Here is a 22,086-nt window from a genome sequence, read left to right on the forward strand (position 1 = left end):
AGATCCATACCATTTCTGTCCTTTATTGAGCCCATCTTTGCATGAAATGTTCCCTTGGTATCTCTAATTTTCTTGAAGAGATCTCTAGTCTTTCCCATTCTGTTGTTTTCCTCTATTTCTTTGCACTGATAACTGAGGAAGGCTTTCTCATCTCTCCTTGCTATTCTTTGGAACTCTGCATTCAAATGGGTATATCTTTCCTTTTCTCCTTTGCCTTTCAAGTTTCTTCTTTTCTCAGCTATTTGTAAGCCTCGTCAGACAACCATTTTGCCTTTTTGCATTTCTTTTTCTTGGGGACGTTCTTCATCCTCCTGTACAGTGTCACAAACCTCCTTCCAGTGGTTCTTCAGGCACTCTAACAGGCACCTAATCCCCTAAATCTATTTCTCACTTCCACTGTATAATCATAAGAGATTTGATTTAGGTCATACCTGAATGGTCTAGTGGTCTCCCCTACTTTCTTCAATTTAAGTCTGAATTTGGCAGTAAGGAGTTCATGATCTGAGCCACAGTCAGCTCCAGGTCTTGTTTTTGTTGACTGTATAGAACATCTTTGGCTGCAAAGAATATAATCAATCTGATTTTGGTATCAACCATCTGGTGATGTCCATGTGTAGAGTCTTGTGTTATTGGAAGAGGGTGCAGCCAAATAAAAAAGTTTTCTCCTTTTCTACTTTGCTAATTCTACTACCTTAGTTCAGGCCCTTGTCATCCTGAACAATTAAGATATCCTCCTAGCTGTCTATCTTGCTTGTAGTCTTTCCCTTTCATGGCCACCCACCACCACACAGCTGTCATTCCTTTGCTTAAAACTCTGACAGCTGGTATTTAAGTCTTAGCTCCTCACATGTGATGCCTTCCTTGATACAGCCTTTGTTGTGTGCTTCTTAGCTCTGATATGTTGAAGTGACCGCAGTTTCACTGTTTGATGCCTTTGCTTTCACTGTTTTCTTTGCAGACAATCTCATCCCTTGCCTCCTGATTTAAGTTCAGGTGTCAGCTCCAGGAACATCTTCTAGACGGATGTTAGGTAGGTGCTTCTGTACTACCCCATGGGTATTTTAACACTGGGCTGAGTTACAGCAAAAGACAACTTTTTCTCCCTTTATTCATTTCTGTTACAGATGAAATAAATATGAATACAGCAAATACATACCATTCCAGCAGGACTTTTCCTCCTGGGATAGGTTTTGAGGCCTTAAAGAGGCACATTTTGTTCTAAGGGCTCTTGAAGATGGAGCACGAAAACAAGTAGTGATTCTCTTTTGGCTGAGCCATCACACAGAGGTTGAGCATTAGTTAGATAATCCAGAACATCACATTTACCTTCCAATGTACTGTCTTTACAATCAACTAAAAGTAAAGTGAGCTGTGCAGATCTGGGTAGCCAGCCCAGGATTAAAAATTGCCACAGATGAGCTACATGTCAACGAGCTGGAGGAACAGTAAAACAATACCGCTGGATGAAGTAATGCTCTTTAAAAAAATTCGAACACTTACATGTTGCTAAAAGATTAAACTTGAAGGAAAAGACAACCATACAGAACATATTTTCACAAACTTCTTTTTTTTTTTATTACTGTTTGCACTATGCTTGGGAACAATATGTTTAGAAAAATATTATTCACTGACAGAACACTCAAATAAAAATCAGGTTTTTATCTATTAGAAAAGTCTCTTCTTGCCTAAATGGTTTTCCTGCAAGGTCAGTAGGTTCTGGAGCTGATCACCATATTGCTCGCTGGATCCCAGACAGTTGCCCATGATCAGCTAAGTGACGGAAGACAATACGGCTGAGCCTCCAGCGCCTCTTTACGCCTCGTGGACGGGACGTCATGACACATCGATTTCTGATTCTAACGGGGCAGCTATCCCGGGGAAGGGCAGCAATTTCTTCATCAGCCACCTCCTAAGGGAAGTCACAATGTTATTTACACGGATCACACGCCTTTATTTATTCTAGATGATGAGTCAATGCTCAGACGAGGAGAACACAAAAGGCTAGATTCATTAATGCAGCCAAGTTTGGCAAAAGAGCCCTGGATACCATGATGAATTTTACTGAGTAGAAACAAACAGGCCAGAAAGAAACATGACAGAATTGTTTGACATACTTGCAATGTAATTTTTCAAAATTAAATTGAAACCTAACGAACATAACCAAGAATCCACAAACTAAGTGTAAAGCTCAAAAAGCTTTCACCAATAGAAAACAGCTGTGTAACCAGCAACTAGACTAAGAAACAGTATCAGTACCCAAGACTTCCCTCTCCTTCCTTTCGGTCACTGAGCTCCTGGCTAACGTTCTCATTTCTCTTTTGGAAAATACATGAATGCATTTCTGTTGTCTCCCCAAATGATTTTCCCAGCTTCACTGAGAAAATCGATATATAACACTGTGTAAGTTTAAGATGTACAATGTGATGTTGTGATACATGTATATACTGTGAAAAATAATTACCACAATAAGGTTAACACCTCCATCACCTCACATAATTACCCTGTGTGTGAGAGAACATGAAGATTTACTCTTTAAGCAACTTTCAAATATGTAATACAGTACTGCTAACTATGGTCCACATGCTGTACTTACTTAACCCCAGAACTTATTCACCTTATAACTGGAAGTTTGTACCCTTTAGCCAGCACCTCCCCATTTCCCCTAATCCCCAGGGTCTGGTAACTGCCATTCTACTTTTTCTATGATTTGGTTTTTCAGACTCTAAATATAAGTGAGATCATACAGTATTTGTTTTTCTGACTTACTTCACTTAGCATAATGCCCTCAAGGTACATCTGTGTTATTGCAAAGGGCAAGATTTCTCTTTTTAATGGCTAAAGAGTATCATACTCTGGGCTTCCCAGGTGGCTCAGGTGGTAAAGAACCTGCCTGCCATGTGGGAGTCCCAGGTTCAATCCCTGGGTAGGGAAGATCCCTAGGAGGGCATGGCAAACCGCTCCAGTATTCTTGCTGGAGAATCCCATGGACAGAGGAGCCTGGTGGGCTACAGTCCGTGGGGTCGCAAAGTCAACATGACTGAGCACACATGCAGTATCACACTACCGTACTCTGTGCCGCTCTGTGCGTGCAAATCACATTCCTGGAGTGGCTCGTTCACCCGCTGATGGACAGTCAGGCTGCGTCCATGCCCTGGCTACTGTGGATAATACTGGAGTGAACACGGGGATGCAGCTCTCTCTTCATTTCTATCTAGTGATTTCATTTCCTTCAGGTTTATACTCAGAAATGGAATTGCTGGATCATACATGGTAGTTCTAATCATTACTATTTTGAAGAGCCTCCAAACTATTTTCCACAGTGGTTGTACCAATTTACATTCCCACCAGCAGTGCACAGGGTTCTTTTCTCCACATCTTCACCAACACTTATCTCATCTTTTGGACAGTAGCCATTCTGACAGGTGTGAGGTGATAGCTCTTTGTAGTTTTTGTTTGCATTTCCCTGATTAGTTGAGCATCTTTTCATGTACCTGTTGGTCACTTGTGTCTCTTTTGGAAAAATGTCTATTCAGGTTCTCTGCTATTTTTTAATCACTTTTTTTGGGGGGGTGCTATTGAGTTGTATGACTTCCTTATATTTCGGGGATATTAAACTCTATCAGGCACATGGCTTGCAAATATTCTCTCTCATTGTGTAGGCTGCCTTTTCATGTTGTTGCTTTCAGTGCGCTGTAGTCCACTTGCTTTTCTTTGTCACTTGCGCGTTTGGTGTCACAACTAAACAAAAAATCACTGCAAAGATCAATGTCAAGGAACGTTTACCCCTTGTTTTCTTCCAGCAGTTTCACACTTTCAGTTCTGTCTTTTAAGTCTAACCCGTTTTGAGTTTCTGTAAGTGGTGTTAAGATAGAGGACCGATTCTACTCTTCCGCATCTGAGTATCCAGTTTCTCCAACACCACTAACAGAGAAGCTATCCACAACACCCACTGAGTATTTTGGCTCCCTTGTCAAATACTTGTTGACCACTTATCTGTGGATTTATTTCCAGGTTCTCATTTCTGTTCCACTGGTATATGTGTCTGTTTTTATGCCACTACCATACTGTTTTGAATATTATAGCTTTGTAAATCAGGAAATGTGATGCCTCCAACTTTGTTCTTCTTTCTCAGGATTGCTTGACTCTTTGACGGTCTTTTGTAGTTCCATACAAATTTTAGGATTATTTTTTTCTATTTCTGTGAAAAAAAATGCTATTGGAATTTTGATAAGAATTGCACAGACTCTATAGATGGCTTTGTGTAGTATGGGCATTTTAAAAATATTAATTCTTCCAACCCATGAACATGGAATATCTTACTTATTTGCATCTTGATTATGGTAAATGTTTCTTTTAATGTGCTGCTGAATTTGGTTTGCTGGTATTTTACAGGGAATTTTTCCATCTCTATTCCTTAGGGATACTGACCTGTAGTTTTCTTTCTTTGTAGTGCCCTTATCTGGCTTTGCTATCAGGGCAATGCTGGGCTCATAAAATGACTTTGGGAGTGTTTGTTTCCCTCTTACTCAATTTTTTGGAAGAGTTTGAGAAGAATTGGCACTGCTGCTGCTGCTGCTAAGTCGCTTCAGTCCTGTCCGACTCTGTGTGACCCCACAGACGGCAGCCCACCAGGCTCCCCCGTCCCTGGGATTCTCCAGGCAAGAACACTGGAGTGGGTTGCCATTTCCTTCTCCAATGCATGAAAGTGAAAAGTGAAAGTGAAGTCACTAAGTCGAGTCCAACTCTCTGTGACCCCATGGACTTCAGCCTACCAGGATCCTCTGTCCATGGGATTTTCCAGGCAAGAGTACTGGAGTGGGGTGCCATTGCCTTCTCCGGAATTGGCACTAGTTGCTCTTTAAATGACTGGTAGAATTTATTCATGAAGGCATATGGTCCTGCACTTTTTTCTGATTACTGATTCAATCTCCTTACTCATCATTGGTCACTTCAGATTTTCTATTTATTCATAATTCAGTCTTCATAGGTTTTATGTTTCTAGGAATTTATCCATTTCTTCTAGGTTAGCCAGTTTGTTGGCCTACAGTTGTTCTTATCAATTCGTTATGATTCTCTGTATTTCTTTGGTATCAGTTGTAATATTTCCTCTTTTGTTGCTGATTTTATTTGAATCTTCTCTTTTACTATGTTAGTCTAGCTAAACGCTCATCAATTTTATCTTTTCCAAAAAAATCAGCTCTTTGTTTCACATATCTTTACTGTTTTTCTGGTTTCTATTTTCATTTATTTCTGTTCCAATCTTGGATTCTGCTAATTTTGGGCTTATCTGTTTTTCTAGTCCCTTGAGGTATTAGGTTATTTCCCATAACATTTTTGAAGTATGCAAGTGTGAAACCTCAGAAGGCCAAGTAGAAGGAAATGTTTGACATGAAGATGAAGAGGAGGAAGCATAGGCGCACACAGAGCCTTGACATCAACAGTAAAGATTCTGACTGCTGGAGATGCAAAGACAAGTGATAAGGTGAGATTTACATTTTTAAAACATCATTTGCAATGTAAGGAAAAAAATATGGTAAGGGCAAAAACGGTTCGGGGGGAAAACATAGATTACTGCAGTAGCTAGCACTAAGGTTTTGTCAGGACAGATTTATTCTTATGTATGTGCTTAAATGTATGTGTATTGTGCATGTGTTTGTGTGGGATTAGACCCTTACTAAACTATGATGGAAGCAAAATAATTACTCTAACATATTAAAAACACATAAATGAGAAAATGTATATGAAATCCGCTCAGTTTATATTGGGCTTCCCTGGTAGCTCAGAGCAGGTAAAGAATCCACCTACAATGCATGAGACCTGGGTTTGATGCATGGGTGGGGAAGATCCATTGGAGAAGGGCATGGGAACCCACTCCAGCATTCTTGCCTGGAGAATCCCCATGGACAGAGGAGTCTGGTGGACTGCAGTCTATGGGGTCACAAAGAGCTGGACATGACTGAGTGACTTCACTTTCACTTTTATATTAATTATTAAACAAGTTTATATTAATTATTAAACATTAAGAGTAGTTCCTGACCTCCAGAAGCTCACACATATGTTGCTATTAAGAAATACTGACAAATAAAAATTACAAAACACTGACGGAGAAAAATCAAAGACGAAAATAAATGAAGTGATATACTTTAAAAAAAAAAAGAAAGAATGATAAAATTATATGAAACATGAACAGAAATGATTGGGCTGGTAAAATGAAGTAAAGTTTTATGGAGACGAAACATGAAGAACAGCTACAAATTGTTTACGTATATATGAACATAAAAGGTTTAAGGCAGTGTACAAATGAGGAAACTAGGCAAAGGGAAAATGAAACAAAAGAGCATTCTGTGAGAGCCTATAAATTCATTAGCACTGGGACAGAAATTCACCTTGTAAGCTAGTTGGCAGGCAAGAAAGAGCCATGTAAGTTCCAAGGATTAAGAGAAGCTCTGCACAGCTACTGATGGTTCTCAAACCAGAGACTCTTCATGGAGGTCTTCATAAATTTCTCCTCCCTAACATCTTAAGCTTTGTTTCTCAGGAGCCACTTCTTATTACTGCCTAAATATAGGCAAGTAGCTTAATGTCATTACAATAAAAGCTATAACAGAGTGGTCCAAGGCACTCCATTCTCTGCTTCAGTTCAGTTCAGTTGCTCGTTGTTTCCGACTCTTTGCAACCCCATGAATTGCAGCACGCCAGGCCTTCCTGTCCATCACCAACTCCCGGAGTTCACTCAGACTCACGTCCATCGAGTCAGTGATGCCATTCAGCCATCTCATCCTCTGTCGTCCCCTTCTCCTCCTGCCCCCAATCCCTCCCAGCATCAGTCTTTTCCAATGAGTCAACTCTTCACATGAGGTGGCCAAAGTACTGGAGTTTCAGCTTTAGCATTATTCCTTCCAAAGAAATCCCAGGGTTGATCTCCTTCAGAATGGACTGGTTGGATCTCCTTGCAGTCCAAGGGACTCTCAAGTCTTCTCCAACACCACAGTTCAAAAGCATCAATTCTTCGGCACTCAGCTTTCTTCACAGTCCAACTCTCACATCCATACATGACCTCAGGAAAAACCATAGCCTTGACTAGACAGACCTTTGTCGGCAAAGTAATGTCTCTGCTTTTGAATATGCTATCTAGGTTGGTCATAACTTCCCTTCCAAGGAGTAAGCGTCTTTTAATTTCATGCCTGCAGTCACCATCTGCCGTGATTTTAGAGCCCCCCAAAATAAAGTCTGACACTGTTTCCACTGTTTCCCCACCTATTTCCCATGAAGTGATGGGACCAGATGCCATGATCTTCATTTTCTCAATGTTGAGCTTTAAGCCAACTTTTTCACTCTCCTCTTTCACTTTCATCAAGAGGCTTTTTAGTTCCTCTTCACTTTCTGCCATAAGGGTGCTGTCATCTGCATATCTGAGGTGATTGATATTTCTCCTGGCAATCTTGATTCCAGCTTGTGTTTCTTCCAGCCCAGTGTTTCTCATGATGTACTCTGCATATAAGTTAAATAAGCAGGGTGACAATATACAGCCTTGACGTACTCCTTTTCCTATTTGGAACCAGTCTGTTGTTCCATGTCCAGTTCTAACTGTTGCTTCCTGACCTGCATACAGATTTCTCAAAAGGCAGGTCAGGGGGTCTGGTATTCCCATCTCTTTTAGAATTTTCCACAGTTTATTGTTATCCACACAGTCAAAGGCTTTGGCATAGTCAATAAAGCAGAAATAGATGTTTTTCTGGAACACTCTTGCTTTTTCCATGATCCAGCGGATGTTGGCAATTTGATCTCTGGTTCCTCTGCCTTTTCTAAAACCAGCTTGAACATCTGGAAGTTCACGGTTCACGTATTGCTGAAGCCTGGCTTGGATAATTTTGAGCATTACTTTACTAGCATGTGAGATGAGTGCAATTGTGCAGAAGTTTGAGCATTCTTTGGCATTGCCTTTCTTTGGGATTTGAATGAAAACTGACCTTTTCCAGTCCTGTGGCCACTGCTGAGTTTTCTAAGTTTTCTGCTTATCTGGCTGAATTTAGATAAGATTTAAAAAGAATCCATGATAATGAAAAACCTGTATATTATTCTCCAAATTTATATGAATGAAATAATTTTTACTCTAAGCTTTTGATAAGTTTAATGGCCTTGAGTATGAGTTATAGACTCTGATAAGACTCTTGAATGCAGGTATTTTAGCTAACAGTTAGGCACAGGACTTATGCTTCACGAAGCCTGAGCTGACATTCTCTTTTTCAAGTTAAAGAGTATGACAAGAAGTCAAACCTATATGGAAGGCCACCTCATGGGTAAAGAAATTCAGAAGCAGGCTTAGGGATGGCCTTGGATAAGGAATAGTGTAGGTCATGTGCTGGGCACGCTGAAAGACTGGGATGAACTGGAGAGACACTATAGGTCAAATAACTCCAATTTCTGTGTGGTCACCATGCCTCAGTACTTTCTAAGTATCACCTAATGAAATGGTTGAAAGGCTAGTTAAGAATGAATAATTTTTTTATTTGAAACTAATCAAAAGTTTCAATGGTATTTGTTTATGTTGACCAAGAAAACGAGATTCTAGTCTCCACAAAGTATACTAAGTTTCAACAGTATGAAGTGATTTAACGATTTTCTGGCAGATACTCATCTTAATTAGCTAACCTGAAGGTGTTTTGGAAGAATAGTATTCTTCCTGAGAGAATTGATCCGTAGCCTCTCATCTGCATACTCGTAGGCCATTTTTCTTCTCTTTACATCACGCAACATTCTCCAGTCGACATAGTAACTTCGAGCTTGGCCTGAAGCTGATGAAGGAACCACCTAAAAGAGACAAGGAATAAGTGAAGGAGAGTCAGACCCAGGGTTTGCCAGAGGATCAAAACCCAACTCCACCCACCAGGGGACAGTGACCAGCCTCTCAAAGAGAGAAAACCACTGTTCCGCAACCCACACAATAATCTGCAAATTCAGGCCAGACACTACCCTGGGACTACCTGGCCCCTGGCCCTCGGTGGGTGGACACTGCTGGGATGCAAAAGGATGTCTCCCACAGAGGAACACTTCTCTAAAGTCGAGAAGCGTAACCAACCTAACCACATACATAAAATACAAACAGCACTTGAGATAAAATGAGGTGACAGAGAAATATATATAAGGTGAAGGAACAAGATAAAACCTTGTAAGAAAAACTAAGTGATGTGGAGGTAGGCAGTCTACCCAAGAAACACTTCAGAGTAATGACTGTAAAGACGATCAAAGGATTTGGCAGGAGCACAGATGCAGAGAGCAAGAAATTATAAGCTTTCAAAAAAGAATTAGAAAATACAAAGAACAATGAAACAGAATTAAAGAATGCAATAACCAAAATGAAGGATATCTCACATGCTAGTAAAGTAATGCTCAAATTCTCCAAGCCAGGCTTCAGCAATACGTGAACCGTGAACTTCCTGATGTTCAAGCTAGTTTTAGAAAAGGCAGAGGAACCAGAGACCAAATTGCCAATATCTGCGGGATCATGGAAAAAGCAAGAGAGTTCCAGAAAAACATCTATTTCTGCTTTATTGACTATGCCAAAGCCTTTGACTGTGTGGATCACAATAAACTGTGGAAAATTCTAAAAGAGATGGGAATACCAGACCCCCTGACCTGCCTCTTGAGAAATCTGTATGCAGGTCAGGAAGCAACAGTTAGAACTGGACATGGAACAACAGACTGGTTCCAAATAGGAAAAGGAGTACATCAAGGCTGTATGTTATCACCCTGCTTATTTAACATACATGCAGAGTACATCATGAGAAACGCTGGGCTTGCAAGAAGCACAAGCTGGAATCAAGATTGCCGGGAGAAATATCAATCACCTCAGATATGCAGATGACAGCACCCTTATGGCAGAAAGTGAAGAGGAACTAAAAAGCCTCTTGATGAAAGTGAAAGAGGAGAGTGAAAAAGTTGGCTTAAAGCTCAACATTCAGAAAACGAAGATCATGGCATCTGGTCCCATCACTTCATGGGAAATAGATGGGGAAACAGTGGAAACAGTGTCAGACTTTATTTTGGGGGGCTCTAAAATCACCGCAGATGGTGACTGCAGCCATGAAATTAAAAGACGCTTACTCCTTGGAAGGAAAGTTATGACCAACCTAGGTATTATATATAGAAAATCATAAAGATGCCACTAGAAAGCTACTATGGCTCAATGAACTAGATAAAGCTGCAGGATAGAAAATTAATACACAGAAATCTGTTGCATTTCTCTACACTAACTACAAAAAATCTGGAGGAGAATTAAGAAAACAACCCCATTTATCATTGCATCAAAAAGAATAAAATGCCACCCTTGTGGCTCAGATAGTAAAGACTCTGCCTGCAATGTGAGAGACCTGGGTTCGATCCCTGGGTTTGGAAGATGCCCTGGAGAAGGGACAGGCTACCCACTCCAGTATTCTGGCCTGGAGAAGTCCACGGACTGTATAGTTCATGGGGTCACGAAGAGTCGGACACAACTGAGCCACTTTCAGTTCACTTCAAATCTACCGAGGGCTTCCCTGGTGACTCGGTGGTAAAGAACCTACCTGCCAATGCAGGAGACATGGGTTCAATTCCACCATCAGGAAGATCCTCTGGAGAAGGAAACGGCATCCCACTCCAGTATTCTTGCCTGGGAAATCCCAAGGACAGAGGAGCCTGGTGGGCTACAGTCCATGGGATCTCAAAAGGGTTGGACACAACTTAGCAACAACAATAAAACCTACCAAAAGAGGCAAAAACCCGTACTCCAAAAACTGTAAGACCCTGATGAAACAAGGCACAACACATGGAAATATATACCATGTTCTTGGATTGGAAGAATCAATATTGTGAAAATTACCAATTTTATTTTGAAAATCACCAATACTACCCCAGGCAATCTATAGACTCAATGCAACCCCTATCAAATTATGAGTGGTATTTTTTACAAACTAAAATTTTTTTTTTATTTGTATGGAATTATAAAAGACAGAATAGCCAAAGTAATCTTAAGAAAGAAAAATGGAGATAGAGGAAATCAGGCTCCTTGGCTGCTGACAATACTGCAAAGCTACAGTAATCAACAGAATATGGTCCTGGCACAAAAACAGATTAGCAGAACAGGACAGCAAGTCCAGCAATAAATCCCTGCACTAGGGTGAATTCATCTACAACAAAGAATATACAATGGAGAAAAGACAATCTATCCAGGAAATGGTCCTGGGAAAAGTGCACTGCTACATTTTCCTAGAAGAAAACATAGGCAGAACAGTCTTTGACATAAATTGCAGCAATATGTTTTTGGACCCATCTCCTAGAATAATGGAAATAAAAACAACACTAAACAAATGGAACCAAGTCAAACTTATAAAGTTTTGCACAACAAAGGAAACCTATAAACAAAATGAAAAGACAACTCATGGACTGGGAGAAAACATTCACAAGTGATGTTACTGACAAGGGCTTGATTTCCAAAATACACAAACAGCACATGCAGCTCCCTAACATGAAAACTAACAACCCAACTAAAAAATGGGCAAAAGATCTAAATGTACATTTCTCCAAAGAAGACATACAGATGGCCAAAAAGCACACAAAAAGAAGCTCAACGTGATTAATTCTCAGAGAAATGCAAATCAAAACTACAATCAGTTATCACCTGATACCAGTCAGGATGGCCATCATCAAGAAGCCTACAAATAGTAAATGCTGGCGAGAATGTGGAGAAAAGGAAACCATCCTATACTGCTGGGTCAGAATGTAAACTGGTACAGCCACTATGGAGAACAGCATGAAGTTTCCTTAAAAATCTAAAAACAGAATTACCAGCAATACGATCCAGCAATTCCACTCCAGGGCATATACCTGAAGAAAACCCTAATTCAGAAAGATACATCCACCCCAGTGTTCACTGCCAAACTATTTACAATAGCCAGGATATGGACACAACCTAAGTGTCAATCACAGATGTATAATAAAGATGTGGGGTATATACACACACCATGGAATATTACTCAGCCATAAAAAATGAAACAAGGCCATTTGCAGCAACATGGATGGATCTAGAGATTATATTAAGGGAAGCAAATCAAAGACTCATGATATCACATAAATGGAATTTTTAAAAAATGATACAAATGAACTTATTTACAAAATAGAAATGGACTCACAGATATAGAAAACAAACTTACGATCATCAGAGTGGAAGGGGGGAAGAAGAGATAAATTGGAGAGTGTGGGATTAACAGATACACATTAGCATGTATAAAATAAACAATAAGAATTAGGGGCGGCGGCCGGGAGGAGCTACCCCCGCATCCGAGGTCAGGGGCGGCGGCTGAGAGGAGCGACCCCACGCCCCCACACCCGAGGCAAGGGGCAGCAGCCGGGAAGAGCTACCCCGTCTGAGGCCAGGGGCGGCAGCTGGAAGGACCAACCTCACGCCCGAGGCCAAGGTCAGCGGCCTGGAGGACCAACCCGACGCCCAAGGAATGGTGGCTGCGCAGGCGCAGGAGGGCCTAGAGAAGCTATCCCACGTTGAAGGTCAGGAAGGGTGGCGGTGAGGAGATACCCCTCATCCAAGGTAAGGAGCAGCAGCTGAGCTTTGCTGGAGCAGCCGTGAAGAGATACCCCATGCCCAAGGTAAGAGAAACCCAAGTAAGATGGTAGGTGTTGCAAGAGTGCATCAGAGGGCAGATACACTGAAACCATACTCACAGAAAACTAGTCAATCTAATCACACTAGGACCACAGCCTTGTCTAACTCAATGAAACTAAGCCATGCCTGTGGGGCGACCCAAGACGGGCAGGTCATGGTGGAGAGATCTGACAGAATGTGGTCCACTGGAGAAGGGAATGGCAAACCACTTCAGTATTCTTGCCTTGAGAACCCCATGAACAGTATGAAAAGGCAAAATGATAGGATACTGAAAGAGGAACTCCCCAGGTCAGTAGGTGCCCAATATGCTACTGGAGATCAGTGGAGAAATAACTCCAGAAAGAATGAAGGGATGGAGCCAAAGCCAAAAGAATACCCAGCTGTGGATGTGACTGGTGATAGAAGCAAGGTCCGATGCTGTAAAGAGCAATATTGCATAGGAACCTGGAATGTCAGGTCCATGAATCAAAGCAAATTGGAAGTGGTCAAACAAGAGATGGCAAGAGTGAATGTCGACATTCTAGGAATCAGCGAACTGAAATGGACTGGAATGGGTGAATTTAACTCAGATGACCATTATATCTACTAATGCGGGTAGGAATCCCTCAGAAGAAATGGAGTAGCCCTCATGGTCAACAAAAGAGTCCGAAATGCAGTACTTCGATGCAATCTCAAAAATGACAGAATGATCTCTGTTCGTTTCCAAGGCAAACCATTCAAGGCTGAAGAAGCTGAAGTTGAACGGTTCTATGAAGACCTGCAAGACCTTTTAGAACCAACACCCAAAAAAGATGTCCTTTTCATTCTAGGGGACTGGAATGCAAAAGTAGGAAGTCAAGAAACACCTGGAGTAACAGGCAAATTTGGCTTTGGAATATGGAATGAAGCAGGGCAAAGACTAATAGAGTTTTGCCAAGAAAACGCACTGGTCATAACAAGCACCCTCTTCCAACAACACAAGAGAAGACTCTACACATGGACATCACCAGATGGTCAACACCGAAATCAGACTGATTATATTCTTTGCAGCCAAAGATGGAGAAGCTCTATACAGTCAACAAAAACAAGACCAGGAGTTGACTGTGGCTCAGATCATGAACTCCTTATTGCCAAATTCAGACTTAAATTGAAGAAAGTAGGGAAAACCACTAGACCATTCAGGTATGACCTAAATCAAATCCCTTATGATTATACAGTGGAAGTGAGAAATAGATTTAAGGGCCTAGATATGACAGATAAGAGTGCCTGATGAACTATGGAATGAGGTTCGTGACACTGTACAGGAGACAGGGCTCAAGACCATCCCCATGGAAAAGAAATGCAAAAAAGCAAAATGGCTGTCTGGGGAGGCTTTACAAATAGCTGTGAAAAGAAGAGAAGCAAAAAGCAAAGGAGAAAAGGAAAGATATAAGCATCTGAATGCAGAGTTCCAAAGAATAGCAAGAAGAGATAAGAAAGCCTTCTTCAGAGATCAATGCAAAGAAATAGAGAAAAACAATAGAATGGGAAAGACTAGAGATCTCTTCAAGAAAATTAGAGATACCAAGGGAACATTTCATGCAAAGATGGGCTCAATAAAGGACAGAAAAGGTACGGACCTAACAGAAGCAGAAGATATCAAGAAGAGGTGGCAAGAATACATAGAAGAACTGTACAAATAAGATCTTCACGACCCAGATAATCATGATGGTGTGATCACTGACCTAGAGCCAGACATCCTGGAATGTGAAGTCAAGTGGGCCTTAGAAAGCATCACTACGAACAAAGCTAGTGGAGGTGATGGAATTCCAGTTGAGCTATTTCAAATCCTGAAAGATGATGCTGTGAAAGTGCTGCACTCAATATGCCAGCAAATTTGGAAAACTCAACTGACCTTTTCCAGTCCTGTGGTCTTTGCTTTCATTCCAATCCCAAAGAAAGGCAATGCCAAAGAATGCTCAAACTACTGCACAAGTGCACTCATCTCACATGCTAGTAAAGTAATGCTCAAAATTATCCAAGCCAGGCTTCAGCAATACGTGAACCGTGAACTTCCAGATGTTCAAGCTGGTTTTAGAAAAGGCAGAGGAACCAGAGATCAAATTGCCAACATCCGCTGGATCATGGAAAAAGCAAGAGTGTTCCAGAAAAACATCTATTTCTGCTTTATTGACTATGCCAAAAACTTTGACTGTGTGGATCACAATAAACTGTGGAAAATTCTAAAAGAGATGGGAATACCAGACCACCTGACCTGCCTCTTGAGAAATCTGTATGCAGGTCAGGAAGCAACAGTTAGAACTGGACATGGAACAACAGACTGGTTCCAAATAGGAAAAGGAGTACGTCAAGGCTGTATATTGTCACCCTGCTTATTTAACTTATATGCAGAGTACATCAAGAGAAACGCTGGACTGGAAGAAACACAAGCTGGAATCAAGATTGCCGGGAGAAATATCAATCACCTCAGATATGCAGATGACAGCACCCTTATGGCAGAAAGTGAAGAGGAAATAAAAAGCCCCTTGATGAAAGTGCAAGTGGAGAGTGAAAAAGTTGGCTTAAAGCTCAACATTGAGAAAACGAAGATCATGGCATCTGGTCCCATCACTTCATGGGAAATAGATGGGGAAACAGTGGAAACAGTGTCAGACTTTATTTTTTGGGGGGCTCCAAAATTACTGCAGATGGTGACTGCAGGCATGAAATTAAAAGACGCTTACTCCTTGGAAGGGAAGTTATGACCAACCTAGATAGCATATTCAAAAGCAGAGACATTACTTTGCCAACAAAGGTCCGTCTAGTCAAGGCTATGGTTTTTCCTGTGGTCACATATGGATGTGAGAATTGGACTGTGAAGAAGGCTGAACGCCGAAGAATTGATGCTTTTGAACTGTGGTGTTGGAGAAGACTCTTGAGAGTCCCTTGGACTGCAAGGAGATCCAACCAGTCCATTCTGAAGGGATCAGTCCTGGGATTTCTTTGGAAGGAATGATGCTAAAGCTGAAACTCCAGTACTTTGGCCACCTTATACCAAGAGTTGACTCACTGGAAAAGACTTTGATGCTGGGAGGGATTGGGGGCAGGAGGAGAAGGGGACAACAGAGGAGAAGGGGACAACAGAAGATGAGATGGCTGGATGGCATCACTGACTCAATGGACATGAGTCTGAGTGAACTCCGGGAGTTGGTGATGGACAAGGAGGCCTGGCCTGCTGCAATTCATGGGGTCGCAAAGAGTCGGACATGACTGAGCGACTGAACTGAACTGAACAGGCAACTATATTCAGTATCTTGTAATAACCTATAATGGAAAAGAATTAAGGACACACACACAGCACCAAATATAAGCATACTGTAAATCAACTACAGTTCAATAAAAAAAATAAAAAAAGACACAAAGCGGATTCATCCTCCCACCTCGTCGCTTATCTGCCCAGTGACCATACCCCCACCCCAGAGGTACCCAGTTACTAATTTCTTTTCTGTAGCCTTCCAGAGATTTTTGCCTATAAAATACACGTACGTACTCCCTCTCCCATGTTTCTTCTCCTACCCGTTTTTTTCACATTTAACAATAGATTTTAGAGCTCTTTCTATATCCATGTTTAAAAGCTTCCACATTGTTTTAGGTTGCATAATATTCCACTATATGGACGTGACCAGGTTCAGGAGATACTATCTCAAAATAGGGCTTCTCTGGCATACTGTTTATTTCAAGCAAAAGGAATCTGAGAAACAGAAGGTGCAAGAAGGACTTTCTGACCTTCCCCTGAAACAGGTCATAAGACGCTCACATGAGAGGGTCCCTCCGTATACCCAGGGCATAAAAGAAGCATGCTTATCTCTGGAGCCTGAGGAACACTGAGAAGAATCTAAATAACTGGCCATGCTAAGTTTCCTTTAGTTTTCTATACATAGCTCATGCCTTTAGTCTTACCACATTTTTCCATGACTTACCGGGCTTCATTAACCCTAGCACAAAACCCACTTAGGTTTAACTCCTTTGGTTCTTCTTCCCTTATGAAAACTCCTGTGTTGGGTAAAACTTACAAATTTGTATGCTTTTCTCTTGCTATTGACACAAGGGCTCCAGCTGAGAACTCTTTTCCTCCCCACAGATGCATCATGATTTATTATCCTGAGACCTACTGGTGGACAACTAGACCATACCTGACCAGTTATCATTATAAACAATGCTACAATGAATAATGTCTTATGTAAATCATTTCATATGTGTTTATATATATCAGCAGGGTAAAGTCCTGGAAGCAGAACTGCTGGGTCAATGGGTACTTTGCAATTGTCACTCAAAACCCATTTCTTAGCGTGAGTTGTCCAGTAACAAGACAGAGGGTCCTCGTTGTCGCGTGTTTACGTGGTGATAGCCAACAGTTCTAACAGTACACTCAGAGTGCAGGCCGTTAGGAACTCAAGTCTTTCCCAAACCAGAGCAGATATTATATGTTCATTAAATTACAGCTATGGAAGATGATGATGGCTTCTTATAACTGCTGTTTTAGAAAAAACACATGTACAGCATGATACAGAACATAAAGCTGAAAATGAGACTACTAGACTAGAAAGATAACCTTTTTTCAACCTGTCAACAAAAGATAAACTGCCTTCAATGCTCAAAGTCTCAAGGGGAAATACAACTCTAAAATCATCTTTTAGAAATAAGATAGCATGTATCAAATCGATATTGAAATTTCATTCATGACTGAGTCAAATGAGTACCATGGTCACAGTGGCTGGAAATAAGCGTCATGGAAAGAGGGCTCAGGCAAGGCTTGGAAGGACTGACAGAATTCTGATACAGTTAGGAAGCGGGGGAAGGCAGAGAAGGTGAAGTTTTTCCAAACCAAATGAGGAAATGGACAAGATTAGAGTGGTAAGGTTCAAGGAGGTCATTCCAGATGAAAGAAACAATTCACCTGAAGGGGCAGTGCAGTGTCTGCTGTTACCTATGAAACTAAAAGCAAAAGAGAATTAGAAACCAAAATGAAATATTTTCCCCTTCTTTTCCAGACTATCCCTAATCAGTGTTCTATCATCTCCTAACACGTTTCTATTTATTTAAGAAGAAACAAGGAACTTTTTATTCTTTCTGTACAACTTTTTTTTTTATGACTATAAAGGCAATACACTTTTAAAATAAACATTTACTGGTCTCTTAATTTCTTCTGTAATAGTTTATGTCCTTTGCCCACATTTCTATTATGTTGTATTTTCTTGCCAGTTTATAACAGTGCTTTACATGTTAAGATTGCTTCTATTCTGTTCTGTACATATCCTAACCTACCCCTCTCTCTCACCCCTCTTCACCTAAAACTATTCCATTGGCCTTTCTTCAACTCATGGTCTACCATCATCAGTATCTTCTAAATCCTCGACTTCTCTTAACAACTCCTCCAGATATTTGCTCAATACTTTCCCCTATAGCTCTTTTTCTCCCATGACTGGGAGGAAGCTTTCTTGCTCTTTACTGCAGCTTGCAGACTGTCCCTCCTTCCTGAGAGGAAGCTGTGACTCTTGTGCCACGGGGTTACACGTCCACCACTGCAGTCATCTACCACAGCCCCCACCATTCCCGTTCATTTTTCACTGTCAATCCTGGCTGTCACTCCTTTTGTCTTAATTCCTGGTGATCTCAACACAAGTGAAATTATACCCCGATCTCTCCATTCCTCGAACTCTTTTCCTCCAGGCATTTTGTCCTCCACTCCTCTTTTCCTATTTACTTCCATGCTGGACCTCTTTTATTCCCAGGAGGTGAAAGTTTTCTATTATCCAACTGTGTGTATCTCATACTCTATCACTTCTTTCCAGCATGTTTCTTCTAACAGCCTAATAACAGCCCCTCTGGAACTTTTAATCCGTTGCTCCTACCAGCTTTTCACCTCTCAGCTTCGAATTCCTATCTCCTGCTTGTGTCCTTAGTCGCTCAGTCGTGTCCGACTCTTTGCCACCCCATGGACTGTAGCCTGCCAGGCTGCTCTGTCCATGGGGATTCTCCAGGCAAGAATACTGGAATGGGTTGCCATGCCCTCCTCCAGGGGATCTTCCCGACCCAGGGATCAAACTCAGGTCTCCCACAATGCACACGGATTCTTTACAGTCTGAGCCACCTGAATTCCATGGTCTGTAAACACAATACTGTCTTTCATACACCCTCCACTCCCTGATCCCTCTTTCACTTCACCTTATTGGCTCTAATCCTTGCCACTATTCTTCTGATGTACTTTGACTATTTTACACCATCTCTTCTTTCTTTAAATCCCTGACACCTGCTCCCACATCCCCATGTTTAGCTGATGACTTCACTTTCTCTTCAATTATGAAATCAAAAGCATCTATAATCAGATATATAGAATAGACTTGTGGTTGCCAAGGGGGAGGGGGCATGGGGAAGGGCTGGATAAGGCCTTTGGGATTGGCAGATGCAAACTATTGTATATAGAATGAAAAAACAACAAGGTCCTACTGTATAGCACAGGGAACTAAATTCAATATCCTATAATAAACCATAATGGAAAAGAATATGAAAAAATATGTGCAACTGAATCACTTATGTTAATAAATTAACATAACATTGTAAATCAACTAGACTTCAACAAAATAAATTTAAAAAGCATCTGCAATCATATAAACTACATTCCCTACTATTAAAGATCTGCTCTAATACAGTAGCCACTAACCGCACATGACTAGTGAGCCCTTGAAAAGTAACTAGAAGAATGCAATTCTAAATTTTATTTAATTTTAATTAATGAAAAAATCTAAACTTAAGCAAGGCAAACACTAAAAAGTTTTAGTTTTGATAGGACTACACTTTCCATCTTAATCGTGAAAAATTTAGAATCCAAACTAAGATGTACTCTTAAGTGTAAAATACAAACCTGATTTTGAAGATTTAGCATTAAAAAAAGAATGCAAGATCTCACACATAACATTTATAGATTACATGTTGAAATACAATATTTTTGATAAACATATTTAAAATATTTTAATAAAATTAATTTCATCTGCTAATTACTTTTTTAAATGTGGCTACTCGAAAACTGTAAGTTACAAATGTGGTTGGTATTTTATTTCTATTGGACAACGCCATTACGGAGTAACTGTTCATGTTCTGAAGACCAAATAATCTAACACTAAACTCATCACCTCTTGCCTACACAAGCTACAGCTTCAGCAATTCTTCCCTCTCCTACATTATCTATTTTCCCCCCTCTACAGAATCTTTCCCTTTGACACAGAAACACGCACTGACTTCTGTCACGCTAAAAATAAAAAATACCACAAAACACCCACTCTTAACCCACCTCCTCTTCAGCTATTGACCTAATTTTTTGTTCCTTTTTGCAGCAAAACGTCTTCAAAGGTTCGTCTATGTGTGTAGTCTGTAGTTTGCAGGAAAGACAGAATGTATTTCTTTCCTCCCATTCTGTCTCTAATACTTTCACCCCCACCACACCATCGAAACTGCTATGCTGCAGGTTCCAACAATTTCCACGCTGCTAAACCCAACAGAGGGGCTATCAGGTGCCGCAGTGGTAAAGAATCCGCCTGCCAATGAAGGAGTCCCAAGAGACGCCAGTTTGATTCCCGGGTCGGGAAGGTCTCCTGGAGGAGGGCGCGGCAACCCACTCCAGTATTCTTGCCTGGAGAATCCAATGGACAGAGGAGTCCGGCGGGCTACAGTGTATGGGGTCGCAAAGAGTCGGAAGCGACTGAGCAGGCACGCACGCAAACCAAACAAGCTATTCTCAGCCCTCTTTTAATTGACTTTAACCAGAGTTCCCCACTCGCTGCTCCTGGAGTGCTTCCAGGCCACCACCTCCTTCCCTCTGTTCAAGTCTCCTTTGCTCGGCTTTCTTTTAACTTTGGGAGGTTTGGGGGGCCTCATTCTTCAGACACCTTCTGTCTCCACCTACACTCGTAAAGTGGAGTCAGTCTGCAGGCTTTCAACGCCAGTCAGCTCTAAGTTTACAAATAACCCAATTTACATTTGCAGCTCGGCCCTCCCCGGAATCAAGTAGGAGGAAGGAAGTGGAGAGAGAGAGAACCCTGGAACAGGTCTGCACTGGGCGCTCCTGGTGGCAGAACAGTGGAGGACCTCTGGGTTTGGAAGTTCAGAGAAGGGGAGGAGGGTATAACGGCGCGGGCCAGACCTGTCGGACGATCCGCAGCAGAGATCCGAGCATGGAAGTAGCCATCTTGTTGACCGCAAATGTCAAACCGCTGCAACTTTATTAACACTGCCGCAGACAGCGAGGACACGAGGGGCGGGACCTGGGCCGCAGGGGGCGGGTCTTTAGCGTTCGGGAAGAAGGGGATAATTAATTGGATTAGCGTTCTCGCGGTATTCAACGGAATTTGGGCAAAATAACAATCCGGAAGCTTAGCTGTGATACTGATAGTGGATTGCGGCGCTCTTCACCTGTTTCTCCTTCTTGAGCAGTTTACACACCCTCTTAAATTACCTTTGTCCTCATTCACCTCCTTTTCTTCCACCCTTTCTTACCTATCTGTTCATTGTCACCAATGTCTCTTTCTCTAAATTCTCGCTCAACCTGCTTCTCCTGTATCCTCCATTAGTTTAGGATGCTCCTTGCTAGAAGCCCACAGTTAAGGCCAGTTTTTCTCTGTCCAGTTCTTCCTTCTTCGTCCCTCGTGTAAATTTTGCAGATCTCTCTTTTCTCTCAGCTATAATGGTCTTATAATCATGTTGGTAATGGCAATGCTGTAGTTCATGTATATGTCTAGGACTTAAAATATATATTTTAAAATATGTATATTGTGTATTAGAACTTTAGGTGAAAAGCACTTAAAACATCCCCCTCCCCGGAGCAGGGGGATGGGTAGCACGGAGCTTTGCCATTTTGTTAAAATTGCTGTTTTCAGTCTGTAGTACAAGGAACTTTAAGTTCATGTTTATAACAAAAGTCCTTGGGTCTGGAATGAACCTTTTGTGGGGCTCCTTTGTATAGCAAGCAAGGCAAGTACCACCCACCTGCTGTCCTCCTAGACGAGTATCAGGGAGTATATGTTAGCTTGTCAAAGCTAGTATATTAATAGATGTGTTGATTTATGAATCTCTGTCCCTGTGTGCCATTTACCTCTACATTATTGGACAGGGGTCTTCTGGAAAGGGAAGTTGAGTGCAGACTCCTTTCTTTAGAGGTTCAAGATTTTTGGAACATGGCTTATGATCTGGGGAGGGATTGACTGAGGCCAGCTGGCAGGAAAGACCAGCATGAGCTCCTGTTAGGGTAGAATCAGAGAATTCCTGGACCAATGTCAAGCAGGCATCTAGTCCTAACTCTAGTGCATTTGATAACTTTTCTTTTCTCTCCCTACAGCTGAGGGTTATCTCCTGCAATTGTAATATGGAAGAACCTTTGTATTCTATTACAAGTTAATCACCAAAGGGATGCTACCTATAAG

At 41.4% G+C, this 22,086-nt stretch overlaps 1 protein-coding gene across 1 annotated transcript; it reads right to left on the bottom strand.

Annotated features, from left to right (window-relative positions):
* Window positions 1–1,548: 1,548 nt before the first annotated feature.
* Window positions 1,549–20,936, bottom strand: MRPS14 (mitochondrial ribosomal protein S14). Its single transcript, XM_019976824.2, has 3 exons — window positions 20,811–20,936; window positions 8,653–8,811; window positions 1,549–1,909 (listed from the first exon to the last, which is right to left on the bottom strand). Exons 1-3 carry the CDS (start codon window positions 20,853–20,855, stop codon window positions 1,727–1,729), a joined length of 387 nt encoding a protein of 128 aa, XP_019832383.1. The 5' UTR covers window positions 20,856–20,936; the 3' UTR covers window positions 1,549–1,726.
* Window positions 20,937–22,086: the final 1,150 nt, after the last annotated feature.

The sequence above is a fragment of the Bos indicus genome, chromosome 16 (genome assembly GCF_029378745.1).
Source record: "Bos indicus isolate NIAB-ARS_2022 breed Sahiwal x Tharparkar chromosome 16, NIAB-ARS_B.indTharparkar_mat_pri_1.0, whole genome shotgun sequence".
Taxonomy (NCBI): domain Eukaryota; kingdom Metazoa; phylum Chordata; class Mammalia; order Artiodactyla; family Bovidae; genus Bos; species Bos indicus.

Bases quoted from the DNA above. Each gene is read 5' to 3' on its own strand.
- MRPS14 (XM_019976824.2), bottom strand. From the start codon at position 20,855: ATGGCTACTTCCATGCTCGGATCTCTGCTGCGGATCGTCCGACAG. The intron at 8,812-20,810 runs GTCTGGCCCGCG...TGTCTCTTTTAG, and splicing joins TGCTGCGGATCGTCCGACAG to GTGGTTCCTTCATCAGCTTC. The intron at 1,910-8,652 runs GTTAGCTAATTA...GACTTCCCTTAG, and splicing joins TTCTTCCAAAACACCTTCAG to GAGGTGGCTGATGAAGAAAT.